The sequence below is a fragment of the Emydura macquarii genome, unplaced genomic scaffold, assembly GCF_026122565.2.
Source record: "Emydura macquarii macquarii isolate MOO-44397 ecotype Brisbane River unplaced genomic scaffold, CSIRO-AGI_Emac_v2 contig_1027, whole genome shotgun sequence".
In the NCBI taxonomy this organism is placed as follows: Eukaryota; Metazoa; Chordata; order Testudines; family Chelidae; genus Emydura; species Emydura macquarii.
Genome location: NW_027131164.1, coordinates 17,076,356 through 17,097,061, shown reverse-complemented (window position 1 = coordinate 17,097,061; position 20,706 = coordinate 17,076,356). Strand labels below are relative to the sequence as shown.

The 20,706-nt window shown below is 39.0% G+C and overlaps 1 protein-coding gene across 1 annotated transcript in view; it reads left to right on the top strand.

Moving 5' to 3' along the window:
• The window catches only part of DCDC2C (doublecortin domain containing 2C), a 104,080-nt gene extending 84,908 nt beyond the window's left edge, over positions 1-19,172 (top strand). Inside the window, exons 11-13 of the mRNA XM_067544883.1 lie at positions 3,699-3,768; positions 16,180-16,314; positions 19,046-19,172. Coding sequence (XP_067400984.1) covers positions 3,699-3,768; positions 16,180-16,274 — 165 coding nt within the window. The 3' untranslated portion in view covers positions 16,275-16,314; positions 19,046-19,172. The remainder of the gene's footprint in view (positions 1-3,698; positions 3,769-16,179; positions 16,315-19,045) is intronic.
• The last annotated feature ends 1,534 nt before the right edge of the window (positions 19,173-20,706 follow it).

The window sequence follows — 20,706 nt, the reverse complement described above, 5'->3', positions numbered from 1 at the left end:
GCAACAATGAATTAGACTATCATATAAAATGAAAATATTTAAAGAGAAACAATTGATTCTAAAGCCTGTGGGAAACATGGGTTGATATATATGGTTCAGGGAGTATAAGAGATTATGCTATATACCACTTCTTACTGCTGATGGTTGAAAAAATATATGCATGGGAGGAGTAGCTATATTATTAAGATTTTTTTATTGTTGTTACTGTAGTCCAATCACTTTTCTTCCTTAGTGCGAGCACTGCTTGAAAGGAAAACCTCTACATTTCCAGAGCAACACAGAAAACAATAATCTCTTGAAACTAAAAGATCTAAAACTAAAATGTGAGGTTTTTGATTAGTGTTGCAGAACTGAATGGGCACATCAAGCCACAGTGGGAGAAACAGAATTGGGTAAACTTACTTCTGCCAATAGCAGTTGATGAGTTCGTCAATACTGTAAAAATCTTGAAAGAAAAAGAGGGAAAAGATTAATGTATTTCTAAGACTTTTAGCCAAGCTGTTGTTCTGAAGATGATCATGAAGTCACAGTGGAGGAGAACACATTCAATGCAATGCTTCCTCTCCAATTTATTTATTTCATTTTAAGAACATTTTCTAGGCTGTAGAAATTATGAACACAGGAATTGAGAGAGTTTGGGTAAGATGCTTATGCACAGCTCTCTGCACATAAATCAGATACAGCATGCGTTTGGGAGAACTCAGGAAAGAAATTCTTGCTACCTGTGGATGGACCACCTGAGAAATCTTAGTGGATTGCACTTTGGGCCTGTCCAATCTACAACTGAGCCAATGGATGCAGTTACAACATGGTTGTTTCATTGCCTGGTTAAAACACGACTGCAGTATGAAGTATAGATGGAAATTAAAATTTACCATATCCAAGACTGAAAAGTGGCTAGGTAATTTTGGGTGCTCTGATTTTTGGGTGCCCAGTTTGAAACACCTTAAGAGGGACTAATTTTCAGAGTGTTGGTGCTCAGAACTTTTGGAGAATCAGACCTCTTTAAGATGTCTCAAAAGTGAGGCACCTAAAATCAGTAGTCACTTTTGAAAATCTTGGCCCATGGTGATGGGTGCCTTTAGAAAACCCATGGGTAGACAGATACTGTATAAATGAAAACAGGTTTGTGGACGTGCCCCTGGAACCGGGGAGCAGCGTCCGGGTTTTCCCCTCTCTGGGTCCTCCTCAGAGGGGGACCACCCCTCCCGGCTACCCCTCACCGGGAGCAGTCTTGTGCCCTTTTCAGGGCACTCAGTCTATGGCCAGGCCCTCAGGCAGGGCTGGCAAGGTAGCAGTCTATGCACCAGGCCCTTCGGGCAGGGCTGGCAAGGGAAGCAGTCTATGCACCAGGCCCTCCTCGGGCAGAGCTGGCAAGGGAAGCAGTCTATGCACCAGGCCCTCCTCGGGCAGGGCCGGTAGGTTCTCGGGGTCCCAGGCTTGGCACTGCTCTGGCAGGTCTGGTTCTGGCCCCCAAGCCCCAGGTGTCTCCGGGGGGTTCTCCTCCAGCTCGTAGTCTGCGGGGAGCCCCGACGGGCCTTCTTCCGGATCCCAGGCCGTGGGGGTCTCTGGTGGGCCCTCCAACTCCCAGGCCGTAGGATACCTGAGGGAGGCCTCGGTCGATCCCCAGGCTGGGTTTAAGGCCGGCCACTCCCTCTCAGCCCGGCTCCCCGGCCCGGCCTTGGCTAGGAGCTCCAGAGGAGACATGTCCTTCCCCTTCAGCCGCCTCCCTCCAACTGAGCTCACCGGCCTGGCTCTTAAAGGCCTAGCTCTGCCCCCCTGCTTCCGGTCAGGTGGGGCCACTGGGGCCTTTAAAGGCCTAGACCCGCCCCCTTGCTTCCGGTCAGGGCTCTCCCTGGGGCAGGCCTCTGTCAGCCAGGGTGGGTCTGGCTCCCTCTCTGGGTCCTCCTCAGAGGGGGACCACCCCTCCCGGCTACAAGGTTGTAATCCTTTGCTCTGTTTCCTACAAATCAAATTACTGAGGGATATACTTAGATTGTCAGCCTTTAGGGGCAGGGATCATCTTTTTATTCTGCATTTGTGCAGTGCCTAGCATAGTGAGGTCCTAGTCCATAACCTGGGCTCCTAGGTGCCATAATAACACAAATAATATTTTCAAATCATTTTGATTTTTTTTAGTTTTCTAAACTTTCTTTTGTTTTACACAATTCCAACATTTTTATGCTCATGTTCTAGCTGTAATTAACAGTGAAAGATGAATATAGGAAATACACATTTTATAAGCAAAATTGTTTCTGTCACACAACCATAGAATATTTTTTTTAGTAATTTCCATGACACATGCAGCTAATAAAGAATTTGTTTATCTACCTGTATGCATATATAGGGTGGGTACAGGACCTGTAATGAAATAAAATGTGGCTCAATGTATACTTTTATACATTCAAGTCAAAATTTGTTTTGACTTCCAGGATTCCAGTGATAGTATATAAAATACCTTCTATTTTAGATATACTGGATCGATATCTGTTTTAATTTAGAGACCCGATAGCCCCAAGATATCACTGGGGATTAGGGGGTACAAATCAGAGCAGAATTTAACCTTTCAGAGCAGAATTCAATTTTTGTTGAATTGTTAATTATTTTAAATATTGTTTTCCTTTAATGTTCTTTGTCAGTCCCACAGTTTATTTAACTACATCTTTTCAATATTTAAAAATGTAGCTATGTGTGTCTTAACAGGTATTCATAAAATATTAATTTAAAGTATTGAACTGATTTAAAGCTGATGAAAGCTGAGATACTGCACCATAGATTAGAACAATCTAGTCATTCAAATATGTAGTATTCCACAGATGTCAGCATAAAGGTATAAAAATGTACTTGGTTTACACTCGGGGCACACCTGCAGTTTAGGTTAATAATATTTAAAATTATGCTTAATTTACCCATACATCCTTGATTTAGACTGCTGCTTAGAAGGTGGTGAGTTGCTAATATTCCTTTCTTAGATATGGGTTAAAAATATATCAGAACCAATGCATTGAACAAGTGTTTCCATTAGCTTGTTCTGACTGAACTTGTTTCTGGTGACCAACCATAGAATCACAGGGCCAAATACTTCCCTGACATGTACTTCATGAAATCTGTTGCACTTAGTGAAGTTGCACAGATGTAAATAAATAAATGAGGTCAAAATATAACCGTTGAGAGTTAGAAGTGGAAAAGACCTATTAAGTTATCCAGTTTATCTTCTTGCCAATGTAGGATTGTTATCTACTGCATATTTTTAATAACCTTTTACCCACTATGTTATTAAATGATCTAATTAATAAATCTTACAGTATTCCCTTGAGAGTTTTTACAGCTTAATGGTCAAAAGCTCCCTGGGTGCAAGTTTTTAATTATATGTAGTCTTCCATGAGTCTATCACATTACTCCGAGTTACACCCAAATAATTCTCTTATCTTTTGAGACAAATTCTTCCTTTGGAAATGTTCTGGACATTCACACTGACTTCAGTGGGAATTGCATTTGTATGTCCAAGAAAAGAATTTAAGTTGTCTTTGAATTTGGCCTTTTATATGTTTCCAATATTTATAGACTGCCAGCAAGTCACCCCTTGTTTTCTTGTAGCCATTTTATACATTTTAGCTGATTTATAAGAAAAGATTAAAACAATCTGTCACACTCTCTAAACCTGTTGCATAGAAAAATACTGATAATTTGTATTTCAGGAAAAGAAGAAAGAATGGAGCTTCAAAAATATGTTTGGATTGTTTCTCAAAAAGCCTGCAGAATCTAAAGGTATGTTATGCAGTTATGGATGGATTAGGAAGGACTCATGCACAAGACAAATTTACAACAGAAAACTAATGCAATCATCCTAATTTTGTGTTAGATGTAGTAGACTTTCACCTTCCTGCAGAAACACTCTCAGTCAAATCCCTGATTATAGGTTTCATACTCTGATATAGATTAGGAATCTCTTGAATCAGCAAATTTGAAAGTTGAGTTGCAAGTCCATATGTATAAGTATCTTGATGATACTTATACATGATACGGGCTGATGTAGGTATAAATATAAATGAAACTAAACGAGAACTTACCACCAGTTTTCCCTTACTGCTAAATTGTGAATTTGCTCTTTGTCAATTTTTTAGCCAACTTTATTTCAAATTTATTTGTATGCTGTCTCATATAGCTAATAGGTTGGATAATGCCACAGCATGGTTAGTGGCCCAGGCCTGTGTGAAGTTTCTAGTTCCAGTGATCAGGGTAGTGATTCTACTGCTATCATCATTGGCTGCCAGCTCGCCTTGTTTAGGTGATTAGGAGGCCAACTGCATAAGTCCTTCTTGCTGGTACATAGCCACTCCATAGGCTACCTCTCTGGAACTCAGTGAAACCAGATTCTCTGACAAAGGGCAATTCACAGATTGGTGCAGGGTACACATTCTTTTGGTGAGGTCAACCATCTTCAGAGCCATGGCAATTGGGTGTTGACTTTGCCATTAGCAACTCCAGTGTTTCCAAGTTAGAAACTCTATCTAAAGGCATAAGTGATGGTCTTATGGTTCTATGGTTGCCATTGAAACATAAGTGGTATGTTACCATCATTAACACTTATACTTCTACCATGGCAAATGTTGACAATGACAAAGAAAAGTTCTATAGTGACTTCGACAAACTTATTGTGTCTACATCACTGTCAGATGAACTGATTATCATGGGGGACTTTAATACAAGGGTTGGTAGTAATATTGTGATCTGGCAGCTTGCCATCTGACAGCACGGTACTGGGAAAGAGAATAGCAATGGAACTCTGCTACTTAGTGACTGTGTCAAGTGGCAACTAGTGATCATGAATACCTTTTTCCACCTACCAGACCAAAAAAAAAGGTCATGGATGCACCCAAGATCCAAACAATGGGATCTTATTGAACACATCATCATCCATCGGTGAGATCTATTCGACAGAATGTAAAATCACTGCAACCATGCACAGGTCAGACTGCTGAAGAGGCCAGCACATGACCCTTGCCAAACTGTTACTAGTAAGTCGACCAGTGTGTTGCAAGTCATCTTCTAAGCCAATCAGACTGCTTGACAAAAAGCAATTCCAAGATGAAGCTACACAAGCGGAGCTTTGTAATAAAATTACTGCAGCTTTGTCTGACTGTGCTGGCTTGACTACTAGCGCTAATATAAATAGCAAGTGAGCTACTTTTTATGACACTGTACATCAAGCTGCTCTCACTACCATGGGTATAGCAAAATATCATCAAGATTGGTTTGACAAGAATGGTCCAGAAATTCAACAGCTACTCATCCTCAAATTCTTGCATCCCATGTCCCTATAGACACAATTATAACATACAAGAATCTGTGTCATGAGATCCAATCTAATCTTAGAGACATGCAGAATCAATGGTTGAATGCCAAGACAGATGAAATCCAGGGCCATGCTGACTGTCATGAGAACAAAGACTTCAGTGCTGCTTTGCAAGACATATATTTCCCCACACATACCACTACAGTGCCTGGGAAGAGTGTGGACAGCCTAACACTGACTACTGACAAAGGAGAAATCCTTCAGGGATGGCAACAGCATTTCAGTGACCTTTTGAACACATCATCTAACATCATAGATGAGACACTAACAAGAGTAGTTGATCAGCCAATATCCTAGTCTCTTGACGAAGTCAACACTGCAGTCAGTGCCACAAATAATTTCAGGTCTCCTGTATCTGAGGGCATTCCTGCAGAAATAAGCAAGTATGGAGGATAGATCTTGCTGAGGTGACCTCATGGACTATTTCTCAATACATGGAGGACTGAAGATGTACCACAAGATTTCAAAGACACCACTATTGTCACCCTATACAAGAGGAAAAGTGAAAATTCTGACTGTGATAACTATTGAGGTATCTCATTACTCTCCAGGGCTGGAAAAGTTCTGACTAAAGTACTCTTTGATCATCTGCTATGCAACATTGCTAATCCCATGCTACCAGAATCACAATGTGGTTTTGGACTAACATGAGGTATAGCAGACTTGATATTGGTAGCCCATCAGATGCAGAAGAAATGCAGAGAACAGCAAGAGGACCTTTTACATTGTCACTATTGACCTGGCTAAAGCATTCAACACCATCAGGCAATTGTTATGTAAGTTTGGTTGTCCAGAAAAATTTACCAACATTCTGTGACTATTTCATGATGGAATGCTTGGTCAAGTCTGTGTAGATGGTATTCTGTCTGACCCGTTTCCAATCACTAATGGTATTAATCATGACTGCGTTACTGTTCCACTCTTGGTCAATCTCTTCTATGCAGCAATGGTTGATGATGCTACAACAGACTTGAATTCTGGTGTCAGGATATATTTCCAATCCTCATGAAAATTATTTAATCTGAACAAGCTGCAATCTTCCATGAAGGTCTTCAAGGCAATTGTTTATGACCTGGTGTATGCCGATGACTGTGCTCTAGAGATACATATTTTAGAAGATATACAATTGATTATGGACAGATTCGCAGAGTCTGCAGAAAGATACAGACTGACAATCAATCTGAAAAAGACAGAGGTCATGTATCACCCTGTGGCAGGGAAACCCTACATGAAACCAAAAGTCACCATCAACAAAACACAGCTGAATGCTGTTACAGATTTCTGCTACCTTGGTAGTATATTGTTGAATGATGTTACTGTAATCAAGGAGCTGACAAGTTGTATCAACAAGGACAGTTAATCATTTGTCAGATTATAAAGCAATCTGGCAGCAACATGTTATCAAGCTTCACCCTAAATTAAAAGTCTATAAAGTGGTTGTGCTGTCCGACTTGCATGGTTGTGAGACCTGGACCTGTTATAGGCATCACATTAAGCTGCTAGAATAATACCATTTACAACATCTGTGTGCTGTACCCTGCATCAAATATGGCAGGATAAAGTTGCCACTAAAGAGATTCTGGAATGTAGTCACTCCACTGGAATTGAAGCCATGCTTATTGCATCGCAGTTGCTCTGGGCTGGTTGTGTGTCGAGGATAGATGACACCAGAATGCCAAAGCAGTTGCTGTCCCATGAACAGAAAGTGTGTAACTGCATATGAAGCAGCAGAAGAAATGCTTCAAGGACACACTGAAGCATAACTTGAAACAGTTCAATGTTAATAGCTTGGAGTCATCAGCAACTGACAGATCATGCTGCCAAGCTGTGGTCAATGATGGAGTTACACAGTTCAAGATTAACTGCTGTATGGATCTTAAAGCACACAGGCAGAGTTGTAAACCTCAGCAGACTCAGCAGGCACTGACTATAATCCCTTCCTTGTCAACAAGCTTGTCAACAAGCTACCTATGGACTTCATGTAGAAAGGACTGCCACTTACACATCAGTCTTTTTAGCCACAACCATACTCACAAGACGTAAAAGCATCGTCAGCATCATCGTTGATCATAAAGGACAACAACAACATTAACTATTAAATAGAAGTCTACCGGATAGCGTGGGCATTGATTAGGATGATACAGAGTAAGGAGTAGAACTGAAGACATAATAGATCCTATTTTGTATTTAGACCTCATGCTCACACTTCCTTTCATAAACAGATGTGAACTCTGAACTTCCACCTTTTTAATATATTAAACTTAGCTATAAAACAGTTTCAATGGATGTTCTCTGCAATAAACTGAAAGGATTTTATTTAAATCTTATCATAAGAGGCATGGCAAAATGCACTTGGAATTGTGAACTTAAGAACATAAGAATGGCCAGTGGTCCATCTAACCCAGACTCCTATTTTCTGACAGTGGCCAGTGCCAGATGCTTCAGAGGGAATGAACAGAACAGTGAAATTATCAAATGCTGCCCAGTCCCAGCTTCTGGCAAGCAGAGTCATAGGACACCCAGAGCATGGGGTTTCATCCCTGACCATATTGGCTAATAGCCATTAATGGACCTGTCCTCCATGACTTTATCTAATTCAACTTTGAACCCCGTTATACTTTGGCCTTCACAAAATCCCTAAAAATGAGTTCCACAGATTGACTGTGTATTTTGTGAAGAAGTTCTTCCTTATGTTTGTTTTAAACCTGCTCTCTATTAATTTTATTGCATAACCCTTGGTTCTTGGTTATGTGGAGGAGTGAAAAACACTTCCTTATTCACTTTCTCCACACCATTAATGATTTTATAGACTTCTATCATATGCCCCCTTGATAGTCTCTTTTCTAAAATGTATAGTCCTAGTCCTTTTAATCTCTCCTCATGTGGAAGCTGCTCCATATCCCTAACCAGTTTTATTGCCCTTCTCTGTACTTTTTCCAAATCTAATATAGTTTTTTGAGATGGGGCAACCAGAACTGCATACAGTATTAAAGGTGTGTGTGTGTGCCATGGATTTACATAGTGGTATTAAGATATTTTCTGTCTTGTTATCTCTCTCTTTCCCAATGGTTCCTAACACTCTGTTAGCTTTTTTGACTGCTGTTGCACATTAAGCAGATGTTTTCAAAGAAATATTCACAGTGACTCCAAGATTTCTTTCTTGAGTGGTTACAGCTAATTTAGCTGATGAAGCTGCTGTTGGGTGGCTTGGCAAGCACTGAAAATGCTAGAAGAAGCTAATTTAGATCCCACCATTTTGTATGTATAGTTGGGATTATGTTTTCCAATGTGCATTACTTTGCATTTATCAACACTGATTTTCATCTGCCACTTTGTTGCCCAGTCATACAGTTTTGTGAGATTCCTTTGTAACTCTTCACAGTCAGCTTTGGACTTGACTATCGTGAATAATTTTGTATCTTCTGCAAACTTCGCCACCTCACTGCTTATCCCTTTTCCAGATCATTAATGAATACATTGAACAGCACTGATTCCAGTATATATCCTTGGAGGACCCCCACTATTTACCTATCTTCACTATGAAAACTGATAATTTATTCTTACTCTGTTTCCTATCTTTTGTCAGTTACTGATGCATGAGAGGACCTTCCCTCTTATCCCATGACTGCTTACTTTGCTTAAGACCCTTTGAGTGATGTTATCAAACTGGATCACCCTTGTCCACACATTTGCTGACATTCTGAAAAGTTCAAATAGATTGGTGAGGCATGATTTCCCTTTACAAAAGTCATGTGTGCACTGTCATGGGGTCCACTCACTGTTAGGGCGCCTCCTCCAGGCTACTCTGGGGATTAGCTCTTTCCAGATGCTATTCTCTTCTTTGACAGTTTTTCCACTCATCTCTGCAACTCCAGGTGCCCCTTCTTCATGACTTGGCCCTTCGGCAAGGTCACTGTGCGTCCTCCCTTTCCAAGGTATCAAAGTCTTTCAGGGCAAACTTTTCCAGGCAGTCTGCTCTCCACTGCCTGGTCTATGCCTCTTTCCCAGTGGCTGGTAGGGGAACCCGGGTCCACCCTCTACGCCGGTCTCAGCTCAGGGACCCTCTTATCAGCAGTCAAGGTCTGCCCTATCCCACACCATGCTGCTTTTCCCTTGAGCCTTTCCTACCTTTCTGGCTCTCCCCACTCTTTGGGTTTGCCAGCTCAGACTCCCAGGGAGTAACTGTGGATTATCCTTTATAGTCCCAAACACCTCCCTTCTCCCAGGAGTGACTGCAGACTCCTTCCCCGGATCCCCTCCTGTTCCTGTCCATCTGAGCCTCATCTAATTAATCCCTGCTTCTTGGCTCCTCCTCCAGGTGCAGCCTGGGGAATTAACTGGCACAGCTAGCCACCTTAACCCTCAGGCCTTGTGTGGGAAGGACACCCCATCACATGCACCTCCTTGTATGTGCCAGTTGCCATTTATGCATGTAACTAGCGATTTATGTGCACAATCACAGCAAATGTACATTCAGGATAGGCATGCAATAGTTCATGTATTTTTACACAAATTTTTGCACATTTTTGAAAATTTGAGCCATCTTGTTTAATTTTCAAAACTCACTTAGCTGTTAGACAAATCAGAAGACAAAATTACAATGATTTTAAAGTTACTGCTGTGATTAAATTTAGGCCTTGTCTATACTAGAAAGGTTTGTCCGTATCATTATACCTCTATAATTATACCAGCAAACGTTCCAAGTGTAGATGCAATTGATACCAGGAAAAGAGTGCTTTGCTGGTATAGTTTATACAAATTCTCCGAACAAAATAAACTATAGCAGCAAAATTACATTTTCGCTGGTATAACTACATCTACACTAGGGCTTTTGCTGGTATAAAAATGTCATAAAAAGAAAAATCACAGCCTTAAGATATATTACTGTACGGCAAAGGCATCTAGTGTAGACCAAGACACAGTGAAAGAATTGATTTGTTCTGAGCACCCTTTCAGATTTCAAATCAGGCTAATCTGTTTGATCATTGATTATCATTTAATTTACAAATTCAAATATGTGAGTATCTGGGTACAACAAACAGTGAGAAAATGTTGCGGATAATCAACGGAACATGCAAAAAGACTGATTAAATTGACTTGCCTTGCGATCAACAATTTTTTAATTTTAAAAGTTCATTGTGGCTTTCTGATTAATTTAAATCCTGTCTATTTTGACATCTACTTCTGACATGCTGAAGCAGCCTTCTCACAGCACAATAAATTATATTGTTCTCTAGCTCTGACTTCCCATCTTTCCATTAACTCGATATACCGGGAATATACCAGGCTGCTCCCTGTATTGCATACTGTCTTTGGTAGGCGCTGTGATAAAGATTAACATCATAGACTTCCTGTTTTAAAGCTCAGTTTAGTACTTAGATGTACTGGTTGCAGAGAGAAGAGATGTGTTTCGGTTCTTCTGAGAGGCATTGTATTACAGAGATTTGAGCAGAGCACTGAGACAAGGGGATACTGAGTAATCCCACTTCAATTGTTGACTCATACAATTTTGTGTGAGTCACACTAGATCAAATTCTAATTTTATTTTACAACTTTATTGATTTTACTGACTCCACCTGAGTTGTAAATGAGCTCAGACTTAGACCCTCTGTCTGTTACTTCACCTTTCAAATGTTGATAATTCTTACCTACCTCATCTGTATTCTGTTTTCATTTTAATCTACAAATAACTGGATAAAGATTAATGTTGGCCAGGTCACCTTAATTTTTTGAATGATAATTCTCAAATATTTCAGCCATCCAAGTAATCAGACAAAGGGAGTCTCTGATTTTGACCAGTCTCACCAAATGACTTTATGACTGTCATCAGCTGCAGAGGGCAGGGTGCGGGCAGGGAGGCAGGGAGGAAGGAATAAGGAATAGTTCCCAGTAAGTACAGGTTTTGTGTTGTTTCTCTTGTCATCCACCTCTTTTAGAGTAGCTACTGTCAGGTAACTCATATCATTTGAACTGTAGGAATGAGTATGTCATGGAGAACGTTATGATAATGTCCTTTTAGCAGCAACTGAGTTTGTTATTTGCTAGGTGCAGAAAAAAGAGATGTATTCAAGTTCTTATCATGAAACAACCATTTTACTAGAACACCGTGTCATTTAGTTACTGGAAAAATGTTCTCTCTGTATGTACAGCTACCAATTCCTGCAATCTCATTTCCTGGCTTTTTCATAGCTGTCAGGAGCCTGATTTCCAATCTGTTTTATCTATGGAGCTTTAGCATCTATGGATTTACACCAAGGAAAAATTTGGCCCTGGAACAATAATTATTCTATAACTGGACACTACACTCAGCTATATTATATTGTAGAACTGCTTCTTTGTTCGGTGCTTAGGATATATGTTGTGAAAATTCTGTAATTTTCATTTTATTAATTTAGAAGTGAAATTTAATAATTAAAAGATGTTGGTTAATACACTAGCACTATTTATTTCTGGATAGGTGCAGCAGATGAGTACTTAGTTTTCAGTGAACGGTAGATCACAACATATTGGAGCCTTTTTACTTTCATATTTAATAATTTAGTTAAATCTCTAGATATTATCCTTGCTATTGAAAGGGAATTATGGCAGTAATCTATTTCTATACTGAATACTATCATTCTATGCCATTTCTACAGATGGTCTTTAGTGTGCAGATTTCAAAAGACGCTGCCCTTGCCATGGGACTGAATTTAATTCTGTCGCTCTAAAGCTTCTCTCTTTCATCAACAGAAGTTGGTCCAATAACAGATATTACCTCATTCACTTGGTATCCTATCCAATGTTACTGCTATTTGAGACCCTGACTCAATAAAGCAGAAAATGTACACTTAACTTTAAGCATGTGCTTTAGTCCCATTTAAGTCAATGGAACTTAAGCAAGTGCTTAAATAAACTGCTGAATCAGTTGTTTCATGCAGCCTTTCCATATCGTATCACGTTCATATCTGATTTAGAATACTGTGTGTATATCCTTTATAATTTCATAGTATAGCAGTAGCACACTGTGCCTATGCTTTCTTTTTGCAAAGTTAATATGTATAAGTATTACAACATTTTAACCTTTTATTACTTAAACATACATCACTGGAAGACACATCTGGAAATAGAGTTTGTTATTAATTGTATTGTATTTTAATTATATGAATTATAAAATATATGTTAGTAAAAATAAATATTTGGGGTTTTTTTTAGAAGCACCTTTTTAAAGATGCAGTTATGTGTTCACCTGACTGGTATACATCAGGTACATGCAAAGTTGTGCCTTTATAATATATTCTGTAATTGCTTCATGATAGAGAAATTTGCAGAGACATAGGGTCATATATTATTTTTATATTCAAAATAATAATTTGTTACATTTGATGACTGTGGCTGTGATGCAGAGATTTATTTCCTTGTCAGGGCAGCAGACTCAGGTTTTTACTTACAGCAAGAGGGCTGTTTTAATGCTTGCCTTAGGTAATTATTTCATTCATCTAATCCATTCTGAACTGTCTTCCTCTTTTTCTTCCAATAGTGTGATATTTACTACTATGCTGTATTCTAGCTATTAGCTATTCAGTGTGAGATAGACCTTCACTGTTTCACCTTTTCATGAGAATTATTATTTTTGCTACTGCCAAGGCTATTATGAGCCATTTTGTCAATGGTGAGGATGTATTCATTTGGAAGGACAAAGTCATATAATGATCCTGACAGGGATATTAATTTCTAATGTGTGGAGAGGCTATTAAATATTTCTGGCCAAAAAAGTCAATTTTGAATATGAGAACCGTATGTGTGAAATACTAGCTGTTTTCTGACGTTCAGAGAATTGTACAATTTCTTTAATCGAGTCATCCTGATTTTGAGGGTGACATTGATAATCATAGTTAATATTAAGGGGTCTTTGTATAGATCCATAGACCAGTTTGGAAAGAACAACATTTACTGCACTGACCACAGAGCCATTGCCTGGTTGTGTTGATGGTGCTGCCCATTGATTCTATACTTGGCGCTGTGCTTCCAGCTGTGCAACATGATTCCTGGTCAGCTGCCAATTGCTTGAAGATCAAGTCAGAAATATATGTCTTGAGCAGATTTTGTTTCAGAGTATCTTTGAAGCATTTCATCTTCCTTCCACATTTACAGTTGCCAGAGCTTAATTTGGAATATTGTATTTGTTTTGGTAGACAGGTCTCAGGCATATGAATTATATGACCAGTCCATTACAGTTGGGCACAAATCAAATGAGTGTCAATATCAACCAAACTAGCTTTTGCCAAAACTTCTTTGTTAGAAATCCAATCCTGCCATTTGATGCCAAGCAGCTGTTCTTTGTGTCAGAAATGGAAACTGTCAAGCTTTTTCATGTGCCATTGATAACAGGTCCATTTTTCACACTCGTAGAGCAATGTTGTGAGGATAACAGCATTATACACTTTGTTTTTTGTCTGTTTACAGATTCTGTGTTACTTCCAGATTCGGTGATTAAGGAGACCCTATCTAGTGCTGCTTTTCTTAATTCACATGTCTGCAAAGATGTACTTACAGTCTTATTGCATTTTCCCCCGATAGAATCCTGCTCTACATAGTAAATGGGGAGGAGTAGGGTTTACAGTAAAACTTATTGTGTATCTTTCTGAAAACACCTTAATATTGCTGAGTTGGTGTTTCTGTCATTTTCTGTACTGAGTCACAGTCTTTTTTGCTGAACTGGATTTCATTTGCCTATTTGATTTTTTACTTTTGTGATACAGGATTTGATAGAGTTCAGCTACCAATATATATTGTACACAATCTGTTCTATTTCCAAAGCTCTTTCTTGTATGGAACTCCTAGAGGGTCTGAACCTGAATTCTTTCTGCACTCAGAACTCTCACTGCTTCCAGTGATGGTTTTTGGTGACCAAGAAATGCAAGATCAGGCTACTAATGGAGCTGGGTAAAGTTTTAGGGCTGAAACTTTTTTCATGAAATATGCAGATTTGGTGATATGGAAACATTTCGTCATTGTTCATGTTGAAAACAAAACAAAACTTAACTCCCCCACCAAAGTTGAAACATTTTGTTTCATTTTGACATTTACAAAACATTTAGATTTTTTTGGTTCAAAACAACTTTTTAGAAATTTCCTTCAAGTTTTATTAAAAAACCCGCAAATGCAAACCCCCCCTTCACTTGAAATCTAAATACATTTTTTTATTTCAACTGAAACAATTGTTTTTGACTATTCAGTTTGCTGAAAATTTCATTTTCAGTGCAGTCTGATTTTCTTTTTTTTTTGGAATTGCCAGCAAACTGAAAAATCCATTATTTGCACAGCTTTAGCTACTAGTGGTAAAATGGGTTGGTTTGCAATACCATTGCAAAATTGTTCTCTGTGTTTATAGCGTTATTGATGTATCAAATGTGCTAAATAGTGTATTATGGAACGTGCACCATTAGTGGTTGTTCTCAAATGTAGATTTCATACCTTTTCAGTTCTTTGGTTGACTTGGTTTAAGTAGATAATTGATCAGAGGAACATGTCATGAATGTAGTAACAAAAAAAGTGTGCTCACATTTTTTTTACTGTGGAAGTGGAATTGTATGTGTAAACAGTATGTGTCCTGTGTGTATTTTTGTGTTTGTGTATGTATGCATACTACATATACAATGCACTGTATATATTTCATGTCTGATGAACGTATGTTTTTGTTATTGCTTTTTTGTCTTCCTTTTTAAATATAGTTTTATGTTATGTTCATGATTAGCTCAGCTATTTTGTAACAACTGTGATCAACTATGACTAATTGTGCTACTATTTTCAGTGAATCTGTCTGCTCTCTAAGCACACAAGTGAATCACTTTAAAGTGTATTAGTTTTGTTGTATATTCTTAGTAGTTGCCTTGACAGATCTTCTGCAGAAGGAAAAAAATCACCTCTTGCCATTTTCTTTCACAGTAGCACAGAACACACAAAAACCATGTATGCTCAAACTATCATTCAATAAAAACTCCTCCCAGCTTCGGACCTACAGAAGGCCATACATGTTCTGAAAGATTATATCTTGCCTGGGCCTCTGCACCATGAAAGGACAAGATTTGTTACTGAATCTGACCATAAAAACAGCTGTCCTTAAAGTGATGACAGGGGAATAGACTAGGTAGATAACAGTGGATTAGGTGACTAGATGGCAGTGGTTATTCATCGCTTTTAGGTGATTTATTTGTTTGTTTATTTATTAAATTGTAAATCATATATTTGTCACCTACGACTATTCTGCTGGAAGAAGCTGTACTTAGGCTTTCCTGCTCTTGGAGATGTGAGTAGTCTGCCCCCCTCTCCCCCTTTTCTTTCATAGACAAAAACACCCTTGTATCCCAGTGCTACTACACTGGCCTATCTGGAGAGGAAGAGAAGAAATCCCAGCTGCTCTTTTCCTAACTGCAAAGCAGGGGACAGAAGAAACATAGGCCAGAGGAGGGGCTGCCAATGAAGAATGAGAGGAAGAAATAAATTAATCCAACCACATTCTGCTTTCAAGTGGACATGTGGATATCTTATTGACATTAGTAGGAGATCTATGTATATATCTGGGGACAGAATTGAGTCCATCATGTCTAATGAACGCTGATGTATGCTTATTTAACATGGAAGTTGTTTTCACTTACTTTTCCTGGAGCTACAAATGTTATTTCTTGCAAGAGTACTGGTTACTTTAATGAAGCCATAAATTAGTATTTATATAGTGTTTTATGTAGTTTAGAAAGCATATAGCTTAGTTCAGTAAAAATTTGTATTTATTATAAAGGAAAACAAAGAATCTGATTATAAAATGTTTTATGACGTTTATTTTGTAGACAAAAATGGAGAATCCAAACAAAAACAAGAAGAACAAAAACAGCCTGCAGAGAAACGCATACCAGAACAAATTAATGAGAAAAAAGGAACATAAAGAGATGATTTCAAATGTCATGTCATGTTGTGTTATAGAGGTATGAATGTGATATGACAATACTTAATTTCCCCCCCATATTATTCCTTTCTGATTTGCAAAATGAACGGGATTGAAACAATTGACTCTAAGATTTTTTAAAAGCAGTAGAAACTGGAGATTAAAGATCCCTAATAATGAGAATGAATTAAATGTATTCTGGAATATAAGGCCAGGTCTACACTATAAACTTACATTGGTATACTTATGTCGCTCAAGGTTATGAAAAATCCACATCTCCCCAAGTGATGCAGTTATATCGACCTAATCCCTGGTGTAGACAGCTTCTCCCATTGACGTAGCTACCGCCTCCCAGGGAGGTGGGTTGACTACGCCAACAGGAGAAGCTCTCTCAACAGCATAGCAGCTTCTTCACTGAAATGCTACAGGAGTGCAGATGTGCTGCTGCAGTGTTTTAAGTTTAGACTTGCCTTAAGGCTATGGCATTTGTACGTTGATCAAAGGAAAGCGTTCCTTTATTCCTAAACGGATTTGGGACCCAAATGTTTTGAAGGCAGTTTTTTAATTTCACAGTAAACTTATAGATTTGAGGCCAGAAGGGACCATGATAGTCTAGTCTGCATAACACAGGTTAGGTTATAGAACTTCATCCAGCTCATAACTTGTGACTGAAGAAGCGCATACCTTTTACAAAGCCATCCTGTCTCGCTTTCAAGAATCCAAGTGTTGGAAAGGTCACTGCATTCTGTACGAAGATGTTCCAATAGTTAATTATCCTGCTCGTTAAAAATGTGTCTTTCCAGTTTGAACTTTCTTGACTAAACGAAGGAAATATATTTTGCATGGTAAATGTAGTACTTTGTTTTGTACCATAAATGTAATAACTATATGATATAAAACCCTGGTGTTTGATCCATATTATTACTGCTAAAATAACTGGTTCAGGGCATGGATTTCCCTTACCTTTTTCTTGAGGATCCCATCATATCTGGTACCATCCATTGATTCAGCTTGTCTAGTATCCTGTTTACAGTGCTGTTCCTGAGGTACCATCCATTGATTCAGCTTGTCTACTGCCCTGTTTGCAAAGCTGTTCCTGAGGATGGGAAGGTGAAATAGCTATAGCTGTACTACAGTCATCTCACAATAGCTGCTAGACACTGGCCTGATCCTCAAGTTCTCCTCCACACAGAATCTAAGTGGGGGCCTGAGGGTGGCTTTATGCTGTCTGTGGCTTTTCAGGTGGAGTTTAAAGTACTGGTTTTGATCTATAGAGCCCTAAATGGCTTAGTGTCTACCGACCTAACACACCACCATCCCAACCATATGTTCATGTTGTAAATCAGTAAAGATGCTTGAGCTGATGCCCTGATGATATAACAAGAGGGTACTGTTGGCAGGCCATTTATAAAGAGGCCTCAGGACTTAGGAACCTCCATGGATCCATAGTAGCACAGATTTGAAGACCGCTAAGGTATGCTGCAAAACTAATCTTTCATCTTTTTTGAAAAAAGGAGGTGAATTGTGAGGCTGGTGAATTGTTGGACAGGGAGGGTGGTTTGAGCTTTCAAGTTGTCTAGCTTGCTGATTATGGGCTATACTGAATAATATTGCTTCTGTTTAGGGATACTGGAGTGTTATTTTAGTGGTGAGTCTCTTTGATTTGTGGGAAGGACTCCTAGAGCATATGACAGCTCAAGTGCCTCTGCTGACATCCACTATGATAGTGAGATGTGGGGACAGAGGTGGTTTTCCAGGTAGTAAATCCTAAACCAAAAGCTTAAATTCCATGGGGAAATCTACAGGCAGCATAAAACCACTTTTTATAGTGTGTGTATAAATGTAAATAAATTAATAAATAGCACTTAAAAGTGAAACTCTTAAGCAGCTGTGGGGGGGGGGGAGGGGAAATGGGGATAAGCAAATTTGATTTAAACATTAAGTAGTCAGTCCTGATTGATTAATCATAATAGTGCATCACAATATAACTTGTGAAACTAGCTACAGTGTTTGCAAATTCATATGGCCAATGAGCGAGACGGAGGTGTCTAGTGTTAGCAGTGGACTAGGAGTCTAAAGACCTTGGGTTCTACTACTGATTAAGCTATGAACTTGTTATGTGGACCTGGGTGTGTGCACCTCACTTGTGTGTAAAAAGATGGTAATAATACTTACTTTTGTATATGATTTCGAGATCCTTGAACAAAAGATACTACACAGGTGCCAATGAGCTTTATTTATCTGTCAACGAACTATATCTCAGATCAGGATTGAACTTTAAATGTCAAACTATTTTAAACGGGTATTTTTAATAAGTAAATTAGATTAACTTTTCAGGGCTTTACAGTTGTTTGCACACTTTCACGTACATTTTGTTAGGCTGCTCACCTGCACTTTATAGCATAATGTGCTGTTGCAGAGCCCCACTGACTTCAGCCGGGCTGTGTGAGCATGTGATAGTCTGCTTGTGTACTGTCACCTTCAGAACCAGAGCCTTAAGCCCCAGTTCCACAACAACTTTCACATGTGTTTAATTTTAGGAACTCTGAGTAGTCCAACTGAAGTCAATGGAACTGTTCACAATGCATAAAGTTAAGCACATGTATAAGTTAGTTAGATCAAGGCCTTAGACTGTAAATACCTGTTTGTAGGGACTATGTCATCCTGTGGGTCTATATAACATCTAGCATATTTTGGGGGACATCTGTACTAGCAAGAAACAACAACAGTCATCTGTGTTTTGACATTATCTTTTCATTTTTCTGTTTCAGGATTTTAATGTTGCAGGCCAGGACATAGTTTGCAACTCATGAAATATCATGTTTACTACAGGGGACTATTTTCCACACCATCAGTTAAGACAGTTCCTTATAAAGAAACAAGCAATAAATTCTCCCATCTTTCTTGCACAATTAGAAATGTAAATCTTTAATGAGTGGTTACATGATCTTTACTTACTCATTGGGTATGTATACTGCTACCTATTAAGCCTTGGGTACATTTGAGAATGAAGGTGTTTACAGTACATGGCAATCACTAAGTGATCTTTACTATACATGTTGTTGATGATTAATTCTTTTTGTAATTTTCTGATGAGTTATTTCTCTGTTTCTGCCTAATCAGCAGGCATGCTCTGCAATATAATTGCACTTGCAAGAAAATTACCATCTCATGAGATGAATAAATTTGATGATTAAATTAGGTAGAATAAAGTAATAACAGTCACATACTAAAGCAGAATGACATGCTGATCCTTTGCTGTGGTGCGATGACCTTTATAAAAAACAGAATAGCATTTCAGAAACTATCCAATTTATTTCAAGTCAGTCCCAACATAACAAGGAAATTTAAAGAATCATCAATAAGCTATATTCCTTTAGAAAATGAAGGAATTTCACCTCAGTTAAATTAAAAATACCAGCCTTGATCTGAGGTCAACATGACATAAATCACTGAGGTAGCAAAAAATTCTCAAACCTGATAAGAAAACATATTTGCTGCTAAATTTAATTACTAAACTTGATCAAAAATGTGCTTGCAGCCTAGCATTCATATCAGCAGGAGACAGACTTCTGTACAACATGAACATGAAATATCTGTTGTTTCCTGCATAGAAAATCCTTTCCTACCCACATTTTCCCTAATGATAAGCAGCAGTTTTTAGCCCTATCTTTACACAATGCAGTATTCATGAACCTGTAACTGTTCTTCCATGAAATACAAATGTTTGATGTAGTGCCAGCCTAATTCTGATTGAGAACTAACATGCATGAGATGAAAGATTTGGAACAACTTAGTCAATATTACTCTTACTTCTTGCGCTGTCTGTGACTAAGGCCCTGATTCAGGACAGCACTTAAGCACATGCGTATGTGCTGTCCTGAACCATCCTTTCCTGAATCAGGGCCTGTGTGCTTAGTATTTGGAGAACAGCATGAGAGAACATGTATTACGTTTTCACACCCAGAGGGAAAAGCCAAATTGATGGCATACTCGAACCTTCACATTTGTTTCTGAGTGTGATGGGGTATACAACCCCCCCACTAGAACTGAAGACTAAAGAGCAACTCTGAGCCCACCTAACCCTGCCCAGCCACACCTGCAAAGCATGCTCCAGCTGGAGGTGGAGCTTAAGAGGGAGCCAGACAGCTCAGAAGGGGGCTGGCAAGATGGGGAGGAGGAGCTGCCCTGAGAGTTCCTGAGGCAGGATACTGCAGAAACTTTCTCCTGGAGGAGAAGAGCCTATCTGCTGAGCCCAGATGGACTGAAGATTCACAGACCTTGTTCTGTTATTGTTTTGGGACAGACTGCAAGACTTGGACAACAATGTGGGTGTTAGTAAGTAGCCCAGGGGCAGCCTTAAGGGGCTCTGGGTTGCTGGCTATTTACTAACCCTTAGAGGGCTCTGGGCTGGAACTTGGCTGAGTGGGAG